Source organism: Myodes glareolus, chromosome 22 (assembly GCF_982192425.1).
Source record: "Myodes glareolus chromosome 22, mMyoGla1.1, whole genome shotgun sequence".
Taxonomy (NCBI): domain Eukaryota; kingdom Metazoa; phylum Chordata; class Mammalia; order Rodentia; family Cricetidae; genus Myodes; species Myodes glareolus.
This window is the reverse complement of record NC_142047.1, coordinates 39,134,305-39,151,679: the sequence shown is the minus strand read 5'-3', so window position 1 is coordinate 39,151,679 and position 17,375 is coordinate 39,134,305. Positions and strand designations below refer to the sequence as shown.

Sequence of the window (17,375 nt, the reverse complement as noted above, 5' to 3'; positions counted from 1 at the left end):
TGCCCCGGAGCTGTTTTAGTTTTTGATGTTTGAGCAAACTGTCCCTCTCTCGTGCTAAAGTCTCTCACAGAAATGGTTTTGAAGCCACTGTGGGCTGACTCTTTCCTTACTTAACACTAAGCATGGGCCCTTGATTAAAAGAAAAAGGCTTGCCCGTCTGTAATGGCAGCCAGTGCTGGACTAATGCAAGACAGACTGAAGCCTCTCAACTCGGTTCCATATCCAGGAATTAAAGCAAACTGTGGGATTCCTGCTCAGAAGAAATGCACACCTGCTCTCGGAGCGTGAACAGTCTTGGTGGAGTTCTTGTGACATTGGCATGCTGCTGACACTTTTATCTGGCCTCATTTATTCTCACTTAGAAGAGCAAAGCTGTCACCAGCAGACGGAAGCCCACTGGGAAGACGGTAAAGCCCAGTGATTTAGTAATACATGGAGCGTCGCCTCCATGCCCTTGCAAACCTTAAGTTCCTATTCATTTTTGCCTTTCAGCACAAGACAGTTTATGCTTATTTAATTTCCTTAAGCTGATAGCTTGAGCTGATAGCTTTGGTTTCTTGGCTTCTAGATTATTTGATAATAAAACCATAGTACTAATTGTAATCATGTAAAAAAAATATTGAGCCTGTCATGTCATCTTTTCCTTCCCTTGAATGAAGAGGGGGCGTGATCTATGAATTCTGAATGCAGTTTGGGAACTTGCTAGTCCAGGCTGCATGTGCTGGAGCTCAGGTGGAAAAGCTCAGTAAGGTTTTAAAAGTGTCTGGGTCAAAGTTCAGAAGCGTACACTAGTGAGCTGCTCTGCGCCCTCAGGAGGGAACAGTACGGCAGGCACTTCTGTCTCCATCAGGGCCCGGGAAAGGTTAGCTTTACTGACACCTAATAAATTGCTCATCTCCACCTCTGATCCATATTTACTGAAATCTCCCATCTGTGAACGTGTCTACCGAAATAAATCCGCAGTGGAAAACCACCACCATTTCTGCCGCTACCTGCTCCAAGTTCTGCAGAGACTGAAATCCCACTTACGTGCGCTCAGGGCTGCTCAGGCCCAACAGCCCTGTGACTTCTCAGAAGCAGTTAGCCAACTCCAAAACCTCCAGGACCTCCTGAAAACGCAGATTCTTCCCAGGGAGGGAGGGCCATGCAGGTAAGCACCCCAGACCCTCGTCCCTACCCGGAAACTTTCTCTTGGTATCTAGCCGGAAACGATTCCTTCAGTTTCTATTCTTCAGGCACACGACCAGTTTCCCCGTCCTAAGCCCAGAAGAAGGGAAGAAGTGCGTGTCTTTTTGCCGGGTCGGATGGTTGAAGTACAGCTGCTGGCTCCTCCTAGGTGTTGTTAGCCTGGCTTCAGCTTTCTTCACAACACTTTATAGCCTGGAGCTGAGCAAAGACCAAGCCACCAGCTGGGTTATTTCGATGCTGCTATCGGTGCTTCAAGACATCTTTGTCAGCCAGCCCATAAAGGTACTGAAGAATGGGATGGACCATTACAATTGCAGGAAGCTGGAGAAACTGAGGCCAAGTATGTAAACCCAAGGGTTTTGAAAATTAGTAAAGCAATCAACAGGCAGAATGATATCTGTTAGGGATCTATGTTGTATTAAGTAAAAACAGAAAATGACTAGCAGCTAATAGATTAGCATATGAAGATGGAGACAATTTTTAAACATCAAACATTGTGACCGGGCGTTGGTGGCACACATCTTTTATCCCAGCACTTGGGAAGCAGAGGCAGGCAGATCTCTGTAAGTTTGAGGCTAACCTGGTCTACACAGTGAGTTCCAGGTCAAACATTGTGGTTGATGAGATAGCTCGGCAGGTAAAGGCCCTTGCTGTCTGACCCCTGAAGTCTAACAACTTAAGTTTGATCCCAGGGACCCACATGAAGGTGGAGGGAGAGAACCAACTCCATGAAGTTGTTCCTCTGACTTCCACAAGTACTGCACAGCATGTATGCACACAGCACTCAACACACACACACACACACACACACACACACAAACACACACACAATGGTAATAACAATATTAATAATAAGAAATAAAATAATCACAGTAACTTAAAAAAAAACACTTTTTTTTGGTTTTTCAAGATGGGGTTTCTTGTGTGGTCCTGACTGTCCCGGAGACCAGGCTGACCTCGAACTCACAGAGCTCCACCTGCCTCTGCCTCCTGAGTGCTGGGTGCTGGGATTAAAGATGTGCACCACCACCTCTGGGTAACAAGCCACTTTTTTTTTCTTTTGGTTTTTCGAGACAGGGTTTCTCTGTAGCTTTGGAGCCTGTCCTGAAACTAGCTCTTGTGGACCATGCTGGCCTCGAACTCACAGAGATCTGCCTGCCTTTGCCTCCCGAGTGCTGGGATTAAAGGTGTGTGCCACCACCGCCTGGCAAGCCACTTTTTCAAAGGAACATAATTGGGGTTAGAAAGATGGCTCAGCAGTTAAGAGTACTTGCTGCTTTTTACCAAGGACCCAGGTTTGATTCCCAGCTCCCATACAGTGGCGCGCAGATCTCCATAACTCCAGTTCCTTTTTTCTGACCTCTGAGGGTACCAGGCATGCAAGTGGTATACATACATAAGCGAAGGCAAAACACTCATACACATAAAATAAAATAGATTAATCTTTTTTTAAAAATCAGTGAACATAAAGATTTTTAACTAAGGAAAAGTCAAAGCACACCAAAGTATAGAAAGTAACATAATACACTCTCGAGTTCCGATACCCAACATCAGAAATTACCAGTGATGGCCAACATTGCTTCATCTGTTTTAAAAAAGAAACTTCCAAAGTCACATGGCTTTCATCTTTATATCTCTAAAATTTATATTTCTCTAAAATTAAATGTTTTAAAACATAAAATCATAACAACACATAGATAAGTTAATATGAGAATACACACTTGAGGAGCTGGTCCTGTCTCTCGTCAGTAAAGGAACCTGAGTTTGATCCCGGGGCACTACATGATAGAAGGAGATAAAGACTCTGAGAAGTTATCCAGATCTCCACGGAGATGCCATGGCTACAAGATAATATGAATGTATGAATGAATGGGGCATGCTATCAGTCCCCACACCACTGTATGTATGACATCATTGTCTGGGACCCTACAGTACCTGTTCATGGAGTTCCCCTGTGACTCTTGTCTCCAGGTGATCTTCCTCTCCTTCCTGTTCTCACTGACAGTGAACCAGATACCATGGCTCAACAAAGACAAGGAACAACATGCCAAGAGAATCGTAGCACTTTGGGGTAATTCCAATAATCCCAACTATTGTTTAGTTTTATGAAGAGCAGACCATGTTAAAGCAGTAGAATTCGAGCCACCTCAGTGATTCCAATGTACTCAGAGGTCATGTTCTCTGCCCAGGAGCCCTGTGTCACACACTCAAGCGTCCCCTGGAAACCAGTGCTTCTTCTCAGTGCTTCCGTGCTCTGCTCCGTCTCTCCTCCCTCCTGAGCCCCAGATAGTGTTTGTACCGCCTGTCATCTCTACCTGAAGGCCTTCAGTTGCCTCAGACCGAGCTGTCTGTCTACCCCAAAAATCCACTCTTCTGTATTTTCTAATTTCTGTCAGGTGGCATCACCGCCATCACTCTAAACATTAGAGTAACCCTAAATACCCTTACTCCCCGCACTCCATCACCAATTCTGGGGGTTACAACTTGTAAAAAACTGACTAAAAGTTACTCACACAACCTGGAGGAATGTTACAAATGCAACGTTGAGCCAAAAGTGCAAGACTCAAAAATGCTAGCACACTGCTATACACGTATTGGCTAGAGCATAGGTGTGCATCTCCTATAAATCCCCTATAAATCTCTAAAACTCAGGAATAGGTTCCCTCTCTGAAGGAAGGAAAGGGTACGACATGGAGGAGAATGTGATGGACATGAAGCTAGCAATCACTCACTTAAGCTAAAGGCTAGGCACTCCAACCCTAGTGAGGTTTTACAAATTAATAGTCTCACTTGAAATGCCTTTCTAGTCCTTATTTCATTTGTTTGTTTGTTTGTTTTGTTTTGTTTTGCTGTTTGTTTGTTTGTTTGTTTGCTTTGAGACAAGGTTTCTCTGTAGCTATGGTACCTGTCCTGGAACTAGCTCTTGTAGATCAGACTGACCTCGAACTCACAGAGATCTGTTTCCTCTGCCTCCAGAGTGCTGGGATTAAAGGTATGTGCCACCACCACCCGGAGTCATTTCTTACACATTTGAGCTATTCTCTTTATGTGAAGTGACTTCTTTTTCAAAGTTCTTGTCCTGACCATCTGAAGATCTGTGACCTGCCCTTAAGACAAATTTTGTGTGGGGTGTAGCTCAGGGTAAGAGTGCTTGCTGGCATACAAAAGGCCCTAAGGTGTGAGTCCCAGCACTGAGAAGAAAAGCCAAATGCCAATTCCTCTGTGACGCCATCTCCAACTTTCTTTGCAGAAGTTTTATTTTCCAATAATTGTATCATACTTGGCACAGGCATGCTGGTGACTTCTTTGACTTCCCCTCTCTCTGTCTCTTTCCCTACCTCTATCTCTAACCTTCCCTTTTCTTATAAATCTATATGTTCTTCTGCTCCGTATAGTCTTTAAGGCAGACCATTGTCCCCTCCTGGATTCTTCAGAAGAGCTCAGTGTTGGGTCTTATCCCTGACTCTGCGTTGAATAGAAGTCCAGGTGGTTTCCACCCACGACAGACTTGAGAACAGTGTTCCCCAAGCGCAGTCCACTGAGTGGAAGCATGGGTCTCTAGTCTAAGACAGAAGTCAGCAAATTCCTTTATGCCCATTGGATCTAACTTTTAAGATGGAAAGGCTAGGGTCGTGCTCAGTAGAAATGTGAGGCCAGCCTGGGCTACTTCTGACAACAAAGACATTGCCAGGAAGGAGAACATGCTAGGGTTGTTTGTTCGGTATGGTATCATGGTTCATGCATGTTAGATGAGCACTCGACAGCTACTATACTGGGGCTGAATTTCATTTTTCTAGTAACCAGTTTCTATCGTCTTCTATAAGTTTGGTCCCCAATGGGTTGGAATTTTAAGAAGGCAAACCCAGGCCTCCTCCCCATAGATGGAGATGTACTGCTTAGATATCGTTGTATCTGTCCCTCCAGCATTCAAATGTAGATGCCTGCAACAGATGCTCAACAAACAGTTAGCAGCCGTGTAATGAAATATAACATTTATTTGGCCTACATTTCAATATTTGGCAGCGAAGTGTTCCTCATCAGCTCCTGGCTTGAGAGATAAGAACAATCCCATCTACATGGCCCCAGCAGTGACCAGCTCTGCCAAGCACCCAGGAAGAGCCTGGAAGAAACAGCTCTTCAGGCTGACAGGCGGCAGTCTGGGTATGAAGGGGTGGCGGCGGCAAGCACCTCAGTACACGCTGTCGAGGGGAGGGCAGAGACAGTGAGATGGAAAACGGGGGAGGGCAGAAAAGTGTCTCTGAAAATGAACTTTAGCATTCCAGCAATTGAGGTCACGTGGTCTATGGAAAAGCCCTGAGCTGAGGTGGTACAAAGGGGAAAACAATACCCAGTTTACACACTCCCTGTAGCGGGGGTGAAATTGCTTTGGAAAACGGTTCTCCTAAGTGCTGGGTTTGACGTACTTAGCACGCGACTGGACTCCCTGGACCAGAGAACAGGAAGCAGCAAACCCCCTCCTTCTTGTTCTTTTTTTTTTTTTCACGCCTTCCCCTTGTGAAACCAGAATGTGAAAGAGCGCTTACCTCTAAGAGTCAAAATACAGTATGTTTACGGAGGATGTCTCTTGAGTTAAATTTCTGATTATTGGCAGGATGATTCTGAAAAATACAAAATATATATGTATACATAGATAGATGTATATTCTGTGTATACAGATGTATGTATATGTCACTCTGTGTGTGTTGTGTCTGTGCATGCATACACATTGGGTTGCCTATTTCAACTGCTAGGGGTTTTTTTTATTTTGGGGGGTTTGGGGGTTTTTTTGGCTTTTTTGATACAGGGTCTCACTATGTAGCTCTGGCTGTCCTGGAACTCACTATGTAGACCAGGCTGGCCTCAAACTCACAGAGACCCACCTGCCTCTGGGATTAAAGGTGTGTGTTACTATGTCCAGCTCCAGTTTGACCTGCAAAAGTATTTAGGTGTAAGGAAAATGGCAAAGGTTTAGATTTCTAAAGTAACTGCTCAGATAGAATATTTTGTTTGTGAACCAGTCCAGATCCTCTTTCTGGGCCTGCTGATGGCTACCGTCTACTCCGCCAGGGACTCCAGTCAGTTTCTCCTCCACCAGGCTATCTCGAAGAGGTTTTCTCACCGTTTCTCAGAAATCAAACTTCTGGAGGATTTCTACCCCTGGGCCAACCACACCCTCCTTCCCAACCTGTATGGGGATTACAGCGGTAAGGACCGTTCTGGGCAGCTGGGAGGTGCGATTAGCTCTCCGGAAACCCCTACATAACCCATAGAAAACTCGAGAAAGACCAGCCGGCTTCTCAGTGTGGCCACACCTCTGTGGCCACTGCAAAGTCCCTAGACTCCACCCGAGAAGCTTCAGTTAATGACTCACGGTGACCGGTGGCATCCGCTTCTGACCTCAGGCACCAAACATGCATGCAGTGCACACACGTACACACAGGTAACACACTCAAACACTAAATCTAAAATAAGTAATTCCGGGGCTGGAGAGATGGCTCAGAGGTTAAGAGCATTGCCTGCTCTTCCAAAGGTCCTGAGTTCAATTCCCAGCAACCACATGGTGGCTCATAACCATCTGTAATAGGGTCTCCTCTTCTGGCCTGCAGGCATACACACAGACAGAATATTGTATACATAATAAATAAATTAATTAATTAAATAAATAAAAATAAAATAAGTATTTCCAACCAGATATGTTGGTTCGTGATGTCTGAAATCCCAGTAGTTGGGAAGTAGAGGCCAGCCTGAGCTACATAGTGAGGCTATCTCGAAACAAAAGAAAAGAAACAAGGGCTTGGGATGTAGAGTAGTGGTCAATCACCAGCACTGAAAAAAAAATGTTTCCAGATTGTTCTTACTGTGTCAATAACTAATCCTATTAGCAAAGCACCAGAGCTGCCCACATCGTCCCCACATAGGGGAAGCATTTGCAAAGTGCACGAGGGGCCCTGGAGCAGCAGAAGGCTTTGCCGCCTGCACTCAAGAGAATCACCAGTTAGAGCCAAACCAGGGCACCGTGTCCCACCTTCAGAAAGGCAGCCCTTTCTCCATCCTTCATCTTCTCTATATCTTTAAATCATAAAGCTGTGATCCCCCTGCTCAAAATCTCCCAACAGGGACATTCAGAATAAAATGTCGAATGCCCCCCGAAGTTGACAGGACCTGCTCCGTACAGCCCTAGCTACAGGAGGAGTCACCTCTTCTCCTCCTCTCACGGATGTTCCTGTCACTTTATTAAATACGTCAGTCATGCCATCGCCACCCTGAGAACTTGCTGCTCCCCTGCTGGAATCTACATTGTGCTTCAGACTCTATCAGGGTCCCTCCCATGCCGCTCCACCAGAGACTCTTTTCCCTGTCAGCCTAACAGCACTGCCGCTCCTCACAAAACACTGCCTCCTAACACCTGAACGCCCTGTGTTACCTGTGAGCTCTCGGAGGGTGCAGATGCCCTTAGAACAGGGCTTGGTTCGTGTCAGTACAGAAGGCGTGCTCTTGAGGAAGGAAGGGAGGTCCATTTTTCCATCTTTTGTTAGGTTTAGCTTCGGTGTTGCTGTTTAAAGGAGGTGTCTTATTTCTGCACCTGTTGTGATTGGTATGGCGAGATGAATACTATTATTTGGTGCCAAGTAGCCCCAATAAATTTATCATTTTTAAGTTAATAGATTTTCCATTGATCCTCTTAGTTTATCTAGATAATGCATATCATTCAGAAATAGTTACACAGTTTCATTTGTTGTTATAATCTTCTTTTTGTCTGATTGCATTAGTTCATGTTTCTAAAGGTTTTCAAAATTGCCAAGGAAGTGTGCATGGGTTGTCTCATTCAGTTAGCAACAAGGCAACTTTTTAATTGATTCTTTTACTTTCTCACTAGGATTTATTACTGATGGGAACTCCTTTCTTCTGGGCAATGTTCTGCTTCGCCAGATTCGTGTTCCTAATGACACGCTCTTCCCAGTATCTCTCCACGAACGAGGGAACTCACGTCCCCAGCATCAGGAGGACAGAGAGAACTATGGGGTTGGCTGGGCCCCCCCTGATACAAACATCACAGAAACTGACAGTATTTGGCATTATCAGGATCAGGAGCTACTGGGAGGCTATCCCATCCAGGGGGAATTCGCCACTTACTCGGGAGGAGGATACGTTGTGAGGCTTGGAAGGAACTTCAGTGCCGCAGCCAGGTGAGTCTGTGCCCTGCCTGAACAAAAGGCCCATCTCAGGACAGCTGGGAATCTGGGCCCAGCTGAGACATTCCAACAGCCATTATAACGATTCTATACTGTCTCAGATACATACACGCACTTCTATTTTACACTTCTAAGAAAATATACCATGTATTTTATTGTTATTATTTGGTATGTATTGGTATTTTGTTTACATGTATGTCTGATCATCAAACGTGTGCAGTGCCCTCAGAGGCCAGAAGAGGACGTTGGATGCCCGCAGACTGGAGTTACAGATTGTTGTGAGCTGCCATGTGGCTGCTTAGAATTGACCCTGGGTCCTCTGGAAGAGCAGCTTGTGCTCTTAACCACCCCAGACCCTGGAACTAAAGCTTTAATTTTAAAAATTTCCTGGTCCACTTCAAGTTACAAATGTGTTGTGTTTTGTCGATTTGAATGGAAGGAAGGAAGGAAGGAAGGAAGGAAGGAAGGAAGGAAGGAAGGAAGGAAGGACCATTTTTAATCTGAAAAGATTTTCGTTTCAGTTCTAGTGATAACAGAACTCAGGTGAATCTGTATCTTAGACACACTGTAGTCTTCAGATATAACCGGGAACATTACCCTTTGTGAACCATGATGTGAAACATCAGCCCACAGTTCGAACACCCAAACTAAATTGCCAAGGATTTAAAGAGTAATTTGATCCAGGAATCCTGAGAGTCTTTGTCATTGTGAATGAAAAAGTCTAAATTAAAATAATTGTTTTCTGAGCAGGCAAGATGGCTCACTCAGCAGGTGAAGATGCTTGCCACTAGTCCCGATGACCTGAGATAACCCACATGATAGAACTATCGACTTCAAGTTGCCCTCTGGCCTCCATATATTCACCATGATACACATACCCCAAGAAATGCAACAAAATTTTAAAGTAAAACTTGCTCCAAAGTTATAGCAGCAAAGCCATTGCTCTAAAACAATGTCAATCAAGTAAGGGCATTTATACATCTATGCTTCTTTCACCTCCTGGTACAGGATAGGTGTTGGTGTGGAATGTTTAAAGTTTCAAATAGAAGCTGACGGAGTTTATGAGATTAATCCTGCCTTACAGAATAAATGCCAGACAGGGTCACCTGAGTCTAACCTTGATGGGCCGCACCTGTGAATCTTGTTTCTTAGTGTACCATCCTGTCACCACCGTGAGGATTTGAGGGTTACAGGTCATGAGGTCTTGTGTAGGAGCACTAGGTCAAGGAATGTGGCTTCTCGTGTGGTCTGTAACAGCGCCAGGGTACTGTCCTCCATTTCAACACTGGATGGAGAAAGTAACTGCCTCTGTTTCCCTGTGTGTCCAGAGTTCTGCGGCACCTGGAACAGAGGCGATGGCTGAATCACGGCACCAAAGTCCTCTTCGTGGAACTCACAGTCTTCAATGCTAACGTGAACCTGCTGTGTGCGGTGACCTTCATTTTGGAATCCAACAGTGTGGGTACGGGGCCTCCTCTCCTTGCTCTGCAAGCTGGCTACCTCAGGACTGGGCCTCCTTTATTGACCATTTACCATTCTTTCAAGTGAATTTAATTAAAATGATTACTCAGAAACATGTTTTTTTTTAAAGGCAAATAGTTTAACAGCCTGTCTGCCTCCTATTCCCCAGACGCTACATTTAGTTTTAACTGGTATTCAACTTTTAATTAATTTTTTATTCTTTTATTTGATTTTTTTGAGACAGGTTCTCTCTAAATTGCTCTAACTCTACTAGAACTTGCTATGTAAACTCAGAGAGAGCTGTCTGCCTCTGCCTCCCAAGTGCTGGAATTAAAAGCATGGATCATCATGCTGGGCTTTCCAATTATTTTAAAGTGATGTTTATCCATGAATTTTTAGTTTTGCTTCTTTAGCTATGGAGAGGATTTAGCTTTTAAGCTCCTGTACATCCCTAACACGTGCACACCTTTCCTCTCCCATCACTTTCTTTTATGTCTTCAGTTTTCAGCTTCCGCCACTGTCACGGCAGTATCTCACAGACGGCTACACGCTAACTGGTACCTCCCTTTATAGGCGTCTGCCTCGCCCCATCTCCCTTCCTGCTTTCTTCCCTGCCCTAGAACTGACTGACAGGTGGTCTGCCATTAACCACTGTGTATTGTTTCTAACGGGGAACTTTTCCCTCCCAGCCCAGCAGAACAAGCAACTTCTCACCCTTCCCTCCAACTCAGTAGTTTTCCACCTTCCTAAAGCTGCAACCTTTGGGTTAATGCATAACTATTCATAACCATAATTTTGCCACTGCTAATAAATCATAATGTAATGAGAACCACTGCTCAAAGTGAACCTGAAGGCTTCCTGGGGTTCTTTAAAAGGTTTTGTTTAACCGCCAAAGAAATGGGGCAGAGGAGTGGAGCTTAAATCTTGAGATTTAGCTGTACAAAGTAAGAAAATTTTGTTCCTAAATGTACATTCTGCCTACCAGGGGTACATCTCAGTACCAGTGTTTCGGGGCTGGTGCACAGAATTATGAAAGTTTATAAAACCATAAATCGTCACATTCTCATTGTCCTTTCTGGCTGCATCTGAAACCTCCACATAGAAGCATCTCCACATTCATGGGCTGCGGGTGCTTTCTGTTGTCACGCCTGCAGCCACTCTGAGTTGAAAAGAGGAATGCCTCTTGTCAACGGCCTGTCCCGTTAGCCGAGGTCAACCAGGCGTATTCTTTCTCTCTCCCAACTTCAGTGAAACTGGCGTTTCTCCAGGAGCTTGCCCACGGTTCATATAAAGTTCAGGACAGTTCTGCAGGGAAGACTAAGTGGGACGTGGAGACTGGAGTGTTTGAACACAGCAGCAGGTGGAGCTGTGCGACTCCGTGCCAAGGAGAAAAGCTTAGACTTCTTCTTTTTACCAGGGACTTTCTTCACCTCGCTCCGCCTCGACAGTCTGACCTCCCTCCAGTCATCCGACAGGGGGTTTGCTTGGATTATCTCACAAGTCAGCTACTACCTGCTCGTCTGTTACTACACCTTCATACAGGTGAGCCGTATGTCAGATGGGTGGGAAGACAGTTGCCAGGCGAACCCTCTCTGGAAGGATCCATCATGATGTGGTGCTACAATTACAGTGGTTGTCTCAGTCCTTCCTCAGGGCCTGGTTTCAGAGGTTAACTATTTTCCACCAAGTAGAATAGCTCATTCAATTATGTTCAAAGAATGAGTCAGTTCTTCATATGTAGTTTCTTTTTTAAAAAATATTTACTTTATGTATATTTTGCCTGCATGTATGTATGTGTACCACATACCCACAGAATTCAGGTGTTGGCTCCCCTGGAACTGGAGTTACAAATGGTTGCCAACTACAATATGAGCATAGGGAATTGAACTCAGGTCCTCTACAAGAACAACCAGTGCTCTAAACCACTGCGCCATCTCTCCAGGCCCTATTGGGCCTCTTTCTTAACCCTTATATAAAGTAATGTTAAGAAAGTATGCTGGGCAAAAAGAACTAAATAATAGGAATTATTGTAAACAGTATTTTATTGCCAAGCTTAATAGGTGGTATTTTTAAGGCTCGTAAATTAGTTAGGTACACACAATTGTCTTATAATCTCCAAGAATGAGTATGTCTGCTAAAAGCTTCATTAGCAACCCCTTTTCCTGTTAGCAGTATCTAAGTGACTACAGAGCAGTCCCACATCCAGAGCCCACGTGCTTTGCCTACCGAAGTCCTGCTGGCCAGACTACTTTCGTAGGGACAGCCCTGGCTAATCGTCCAGACAACACTGGTGACTCTGATGTATTACTTAGGGCTGTCGGCTGAAACGGCAGAGGTGGAAGTTCCTCACTAGGAAAAGAAACCTTCTGGACATGAGCATAATCCTCATTAGCTTCAGCATTCTGGGGCTCAACATCCAGAGCCTTTCTCTCCTTCATAAAAACATGCTGCAATACCGCCGCGACCGGGACGGGTAAGGGACCTGTGGCACACAGGGCATGGCTACCCCGTCCCAAGGCTTCCTGATCACTGTCCTTCCTTCTCTTCCACTTCCCCACCAGATCTGCTGTATTTGGATAACGAATGTTAAACTAGAACTTGGACTTGTGCTCACAGCAGAAAAAAAAAAAAAAACTAGCCAGGCGGTGGTGGCGCACGTCTTTAATCCCAGCGCTCGGGAGGCAGAGGCAGGTAGATCTCTGTGGGTTCGAAGCCAGCCTGGTCTACAAGAGCTAGTTCCAGGATAGGCTCCAAAGCTACAGAGAAACACTGTCTTGAAAAAAAAAAAGATATTTGCCATTTACACTAGTCCTGCTGAGAGTCTCTGTGGCACTCAGGTGTCTGTGGAAGATAAAGTTTCAGAGCAAGGGCTTGGAACTGGGGTCTCTTTGTATGCATAAAGCCCAAGATGTAATAAATACTACCCTTAAAAAAGGATACAAACCCAGAGCAAGACACAGCTTCCCAACAAGAAGTGGCTATTTTCAGGCATTTTTTCCTATTACCCTTATCAGGTTGTTTTTTTGTTTTGTTTTGTTTTGTTTTTTGGATTTTTTGTTTTTGTTTTTGTTTTTTTTAGCACTTTTAGATCAAGTATTTCCACAGCTAAGGGCCTGAGACCTAAAACCTTTCCGAAGCACTGTCCCAAGTAACTTATGTTGAACTGTCTACACTTGGATAATGGGTCTGGGTAGCCTAAAAGGTTGTGGCAGCTGAGATCCAGGCTGCTGTGTGGCACTGCCTAGGCCAGAGGTTCTCAATCTTCCTAATGCTGTGACCCTTTAATACAGTTCCTCATGTTGTGGTGATCCCCCAGCCATAAAGTCATTTTTGTCACTACTTCCTAACTGTAGTTTTGCTGCTTTGAATCATACTGTTAATATTTTGGAGATAGAGAAGTTTGCCTAAGGGGTCGCAACCCACAGGTTGAGGACCTCTGGCTTAGGCCTTAGGCAATGAAAGACTTGCTTGTAGCTACAGGAGTCTCTCCAAGTAAACTGGTTGCTATGACATAAGATTCTGTACTTTACACAATGAAACTGAACCGGGAGGGGGGCAAATCTCTCACCTCTCCTTACTCAGGACTATGACAGCTCACTAGTGTCTCTACTGTCAGAGAACACAGGAGTGGCAGAAACAGCCCAGGATGATGGCATGTGTCCTTAGGCTAACTCTCCTTTTGAGGTTCAGCACTGACAAGAGTGGAGGCTGGCCCCCGTTTCTAGATCAATCAGAAGGAAAGAAATCAGCTAGGAGCTGCCTTGAAAGGCTTTTCAGGATAGCTCCCAGCCAAGGGGCCGTGCTAGAAAGCAGTTCGCTGCACTGGGTGTTTGACTCTGCAGAGGAAGCCCCGGTGATTGGCAGCGCCTGCTTCGTGCTGAGTCGGCTCCCCATGGTTACAGGTTCATCAGTTTCTACGAGGCACTGAAAGTGAACTCAGCTGTCACTCACCTCATGGGCTTCCTGGTCCTGCTGGCAACTGTGCAGCTGTGGGACATACTGCGACACAATGCGCAGTTCCAGGTCATCAGCAAGACACTGAACAAGGCCTGGGATGAGGTGGTTGGCTTTATACTGCTCATCGTGATCCTGCTGAGCAGCTATGCCATGACTGTAAGTCCCAAAGCCCAGCCTCTTCCCCAGGTGCAGAGTCCTGCCTGTGCCCTCAGAAAACATCACTGTTCAGAAAACCATCAGGTTAGCAGTGGGTTTTTAGAGAAGAGCTCAGTTAGGAAAGCTGGATTTAGTCATGTTCCATATTTAATGTCTTTTTTTAAAGAATTTTTTTGGCCAGGTGGTTGAAGTACACACCTTTAATCCCAGAACTTGGGAGACAATGGCAGGTGGACCTTTGTGAGTCTGTTAGCCTGGTCTACAAAGCAAGTTCCAGGCCAGCCAGGACTACACAGAGAAACCCTGTCTCAAAAACAAAAAACAAAATAAAAACAAAAAAAAGAGGAATTTTTAAAACATTTTTTAAGATCTATTTATTTCTATTTTATGTGCATTGGTGTTTTATCTGCTTGTATGTCTGTGTGAGGGTCTCAGATTCCCTGGAAATGGAGTTACAGATAGTTGTGAACTGCCATGTGGGTGCTGGAATTGAACCTGGGTCCATCTGGAAGAAAAGTCAGAGTTTTTAACCACTGAACCATCTTTCCAGTCCCTGTATTTAATGTCTTAAACCCAGATGTTTGTGATGTGTCTAAGATACAGACAAACAAAGTGACATCAGCTGTAATAAGAAGATCAGATAAATTTTGTAATCACAGTGACTTGAATGGCCACATGGAATTTCCATTGCTTCTGTTAGCCATATCAAGCACCTCAGGACAGAAATGCTATTACCACTGACTGGCCTTTCTCCTGCTCAGTTCAATCTGCTGTTTGGATGGAGCATCTCTGACTACCAGAGTTTCTTCAGCTCCACAGTGACTGTTGTTGGCCTCTTGACGGGAATTTCTAGCCACAAGGAGGTAAGATAAATGATAGACAGACAAACAGACAGACATAGAGCAGAAGCAGCCTCATTTCCTTTCAGATTCATGTTTGCTTAGCAGCTTTAACTAGTGGGATGGGATGGTCGCGTGTTAAGCAAGCTCTCACTGCACAGGCTAAGGAGAAGCTACACCCTTCACCCTTGTCTCAGAGGAATGTCTGTGCGCGACACTGCATTACTCACCAGCTGCTGCTTCCTAAGCATTTATGCCCCGCCTCTCCTCCACTTTCCCCGCACCCTCAATCCCCTGCCAAAGGACACCTGGCCACAACAGCACAAACTGCCCATGTACTCAAAGGTCCTCTGAAACTGTGTGACGGAAGTAACCAAAGGTAGTGCTGGAAAAAACACATTAGCTCTTTTTACAGTTAACATCCAGTTGTGGAATATTATTTTAAGATGTGTTATATTCGTTTATGCTGTGGAATGTTTGTTTAATGAAGCAAAGATGTGTTGCATTCTTTTATGTTGCATTTGTTAAACTCTGTGAAGCTCTGTTACTTTGCCTGTCTAAAACACCTGATGGATCTAAAAAGAGCTGAACAGCCAATAGCAAGGCAGGAGAGAGATAGGCGGTGCTACCAGGCAGAGAGAAATAGGAGAAATCTTGAAAAAGAGAACAAGGAACAAGGAAAGGAGGAGAGGAAGACACCAGGGGCTAGCCATCCAGTCAGCCATGGAGTAAGAAGGAAACAAAGACATATAGAATAAAGAAAGGTAAAAAGCCCAGAGGCAAAATATAGAAGAGAAACAGGATCATTTAAGTTAGAAGACCTGGCTAGAAACAAGCCAAGCTAACACAAGGCATTCATAAATAAGTCTCAGTGTATTTATTTGGGAGCCAGGTGGCAGGCCCCCAAAGAGTAAAAAAACCAAATACATACACATCTTGGTGAGTTTACTCCTCCCTGGCCCACATAAATCCCTGTCTTCCTGTATTACATTGGGACAAGGTCCTTCACAAAAATTACATTTGAGTTAGGTATACTGGTTACATTAAAATAATTAGTAAAAAGACAAGCAGTACCGTAAGTATAATTTCACACAAAATTAAATAAATGAGCCAGGCGGTGGTGACAATCCCAGCACTCGGGAGGCAGACACAGGTGGGTCTCTGTGAGTTTGAGGCTGGCCTGCCTGGTCTACAGAGCGAGGTCCAGGACAGCCAGAGCTGTTACACAGAGAAACCCTGTCTCAAAATAAACAAACAAACAAACAAATAAATGAGCAAAATGAAGAGAAACTTCAATAGGCATCTTATGAGGATTTGGGTCCTAACACTGAAGGGCTTATGTGACCATGAAATTAGTGGAACTAGTGACACTTGTACAATTAATCACTCTGGTCACCCCTTGTCTTAGTCAGGGTTTCTGTGGCTGTGTTCAAACAAAAGCAACTTAGGAGGAAAGAATTTATTTGGCTTATATACCCTCACAGTCCAATAATGGAGGCCAAGACCTGAACCCAAGCCCTGCAGGAACCTGGTGGAAAGAGGTGATACAGAGGCCATGGGTTTTGCTTACCAGCTTTCTCATGGCTTTGCTCAGCCTTTTCTTAAAGAACGCAGGGCCACCTGCCCAGAGTGGTACCACCCACAATGGGCTGGGCCATCCCACATCAATCACTAATTAAAAAAACATCAACCTGACCAATGCCTTTGGAAATAACACTTGCAAGTAAAGATATATGGACAAAAGAATATATTGTGTGACTCACTGTCACACTACAGCTTCTACGTCAAGATGAGAGATTGCAAGGGCTGAGGACAGATACGAAGGGATGGGAAGATGAATGGTATGGAGATGCATGATATAAAAGAATAAATAAAAAGAAAGCTGAAAAGAAAGTGCTTTATAGGCTTGCCTACAGCCTAATCTATGAACACATTTTCTCCTCTCTGATGATGATGGCAAAGCGAGCCAGCGCACCAGTGATTCAAAAGTTACTGATTAGATAAGTTAAATCAGCAGCTTTTTCCCAAGTAAAGATGCAACTGTTACTTGCTATACTCGTAATGATTGTAGCTGTACTCACAAATCATTGGTTAACAGGCGTTAGTAGCAACAATCAATAGGCCAACAGCAAAGGGCAGGGGTGGGGTGGGGAACACCATTTGTTAAAAAGAACACCTTAAAATGATAAGTATGAAGCTGGGCGGTGGTGGCCTACACCTTTAATCCCAGCACTCAGGAGGCAGAGGCAGGCAGATCTTTGTGAGTTCAGAGGCCAGCCTGGTCTACAAGAGCTAGTTCCAGGACAGGCTCCAAAGCTACAGGGAAATCCTGTCTCAAAAAAACAGAAGGGGCTGGAGAGATGGCTCAGTGGTTAAGAGCACTGGCTGCTCTTCCAAAGGTACTGAGTTCAATTCCCGGCAACCACATGGTGGCTCACAACCATCTGTAATGAGGTCTGGTGCCCTCTTCTGACCTGCAGACATACACACAGACAGAATATTGTATACATAATAAATAAATAAATAAATAAATATTAAAAAAAAAGAAGAAAAAAAAGCTATGTATAGAAACCATTCTAGT

General features: G+C 44.6%; 1 protein-coding gene across 1 annotated transcript in view; it reads left to right on the top strand.

The window, feature by feature from the left end:
- The window catches only part of Pkd1l3 (polycystin 1 like 3, transient receptor potential channel interacting), a 56,395-nt gene that overhangs the window by 37,555 nt on the left and 1,465 nt on the right, over positions 1 to 17,375 (top strand). The window contains exons 19-30 of the mRNA XM_085682239.2: positions 227 to 407; positions 964 to 1,150; positions 1,236 to 1,470; positions 3,160 to 3,259; positions 5,212 to 5,349; positions 6,207 to 6,392; positions 8,066 to 8,375; positions 9,710 to 9,843; positions 11,260 to 11,384; positions 12,155 to 12,315; positions 13,745 to 13,955; positions 14,717 to 14,818. Coding sequence (XP_085538365.2) covers positions 227 to 407; positions 964 to 1,150; positions 1,236 to 1,470; positions 3,160 to 3,259; positions 5,212 to 5,349; positions 6,207 to 6,392; positions 8,066 to 8,375; positions 9,710 to 9,843; positions 11,260 to 11,384; positions 12,155 to 12,315; positions 13,745 to 13,955; positions 14,717 to 14,818 — 2,070 coding nt within the window. The remainder of the gene's footprint in view (positions 1 to 226; positions 408 to 963; positions 1,151 to 1,235; positions 1,471 to 3,159; positions 3,260 to 5,211; positions 5,350 to 6,206; positions 6,393 to 8,065; positions 8,376 to 9,709; positions 9,844 to 11,259; positions 11,385 to 12,154; positions 12,316 to 13,744; positions 13,956 to 14,716; positions 14,819 to 17,375) is intronic.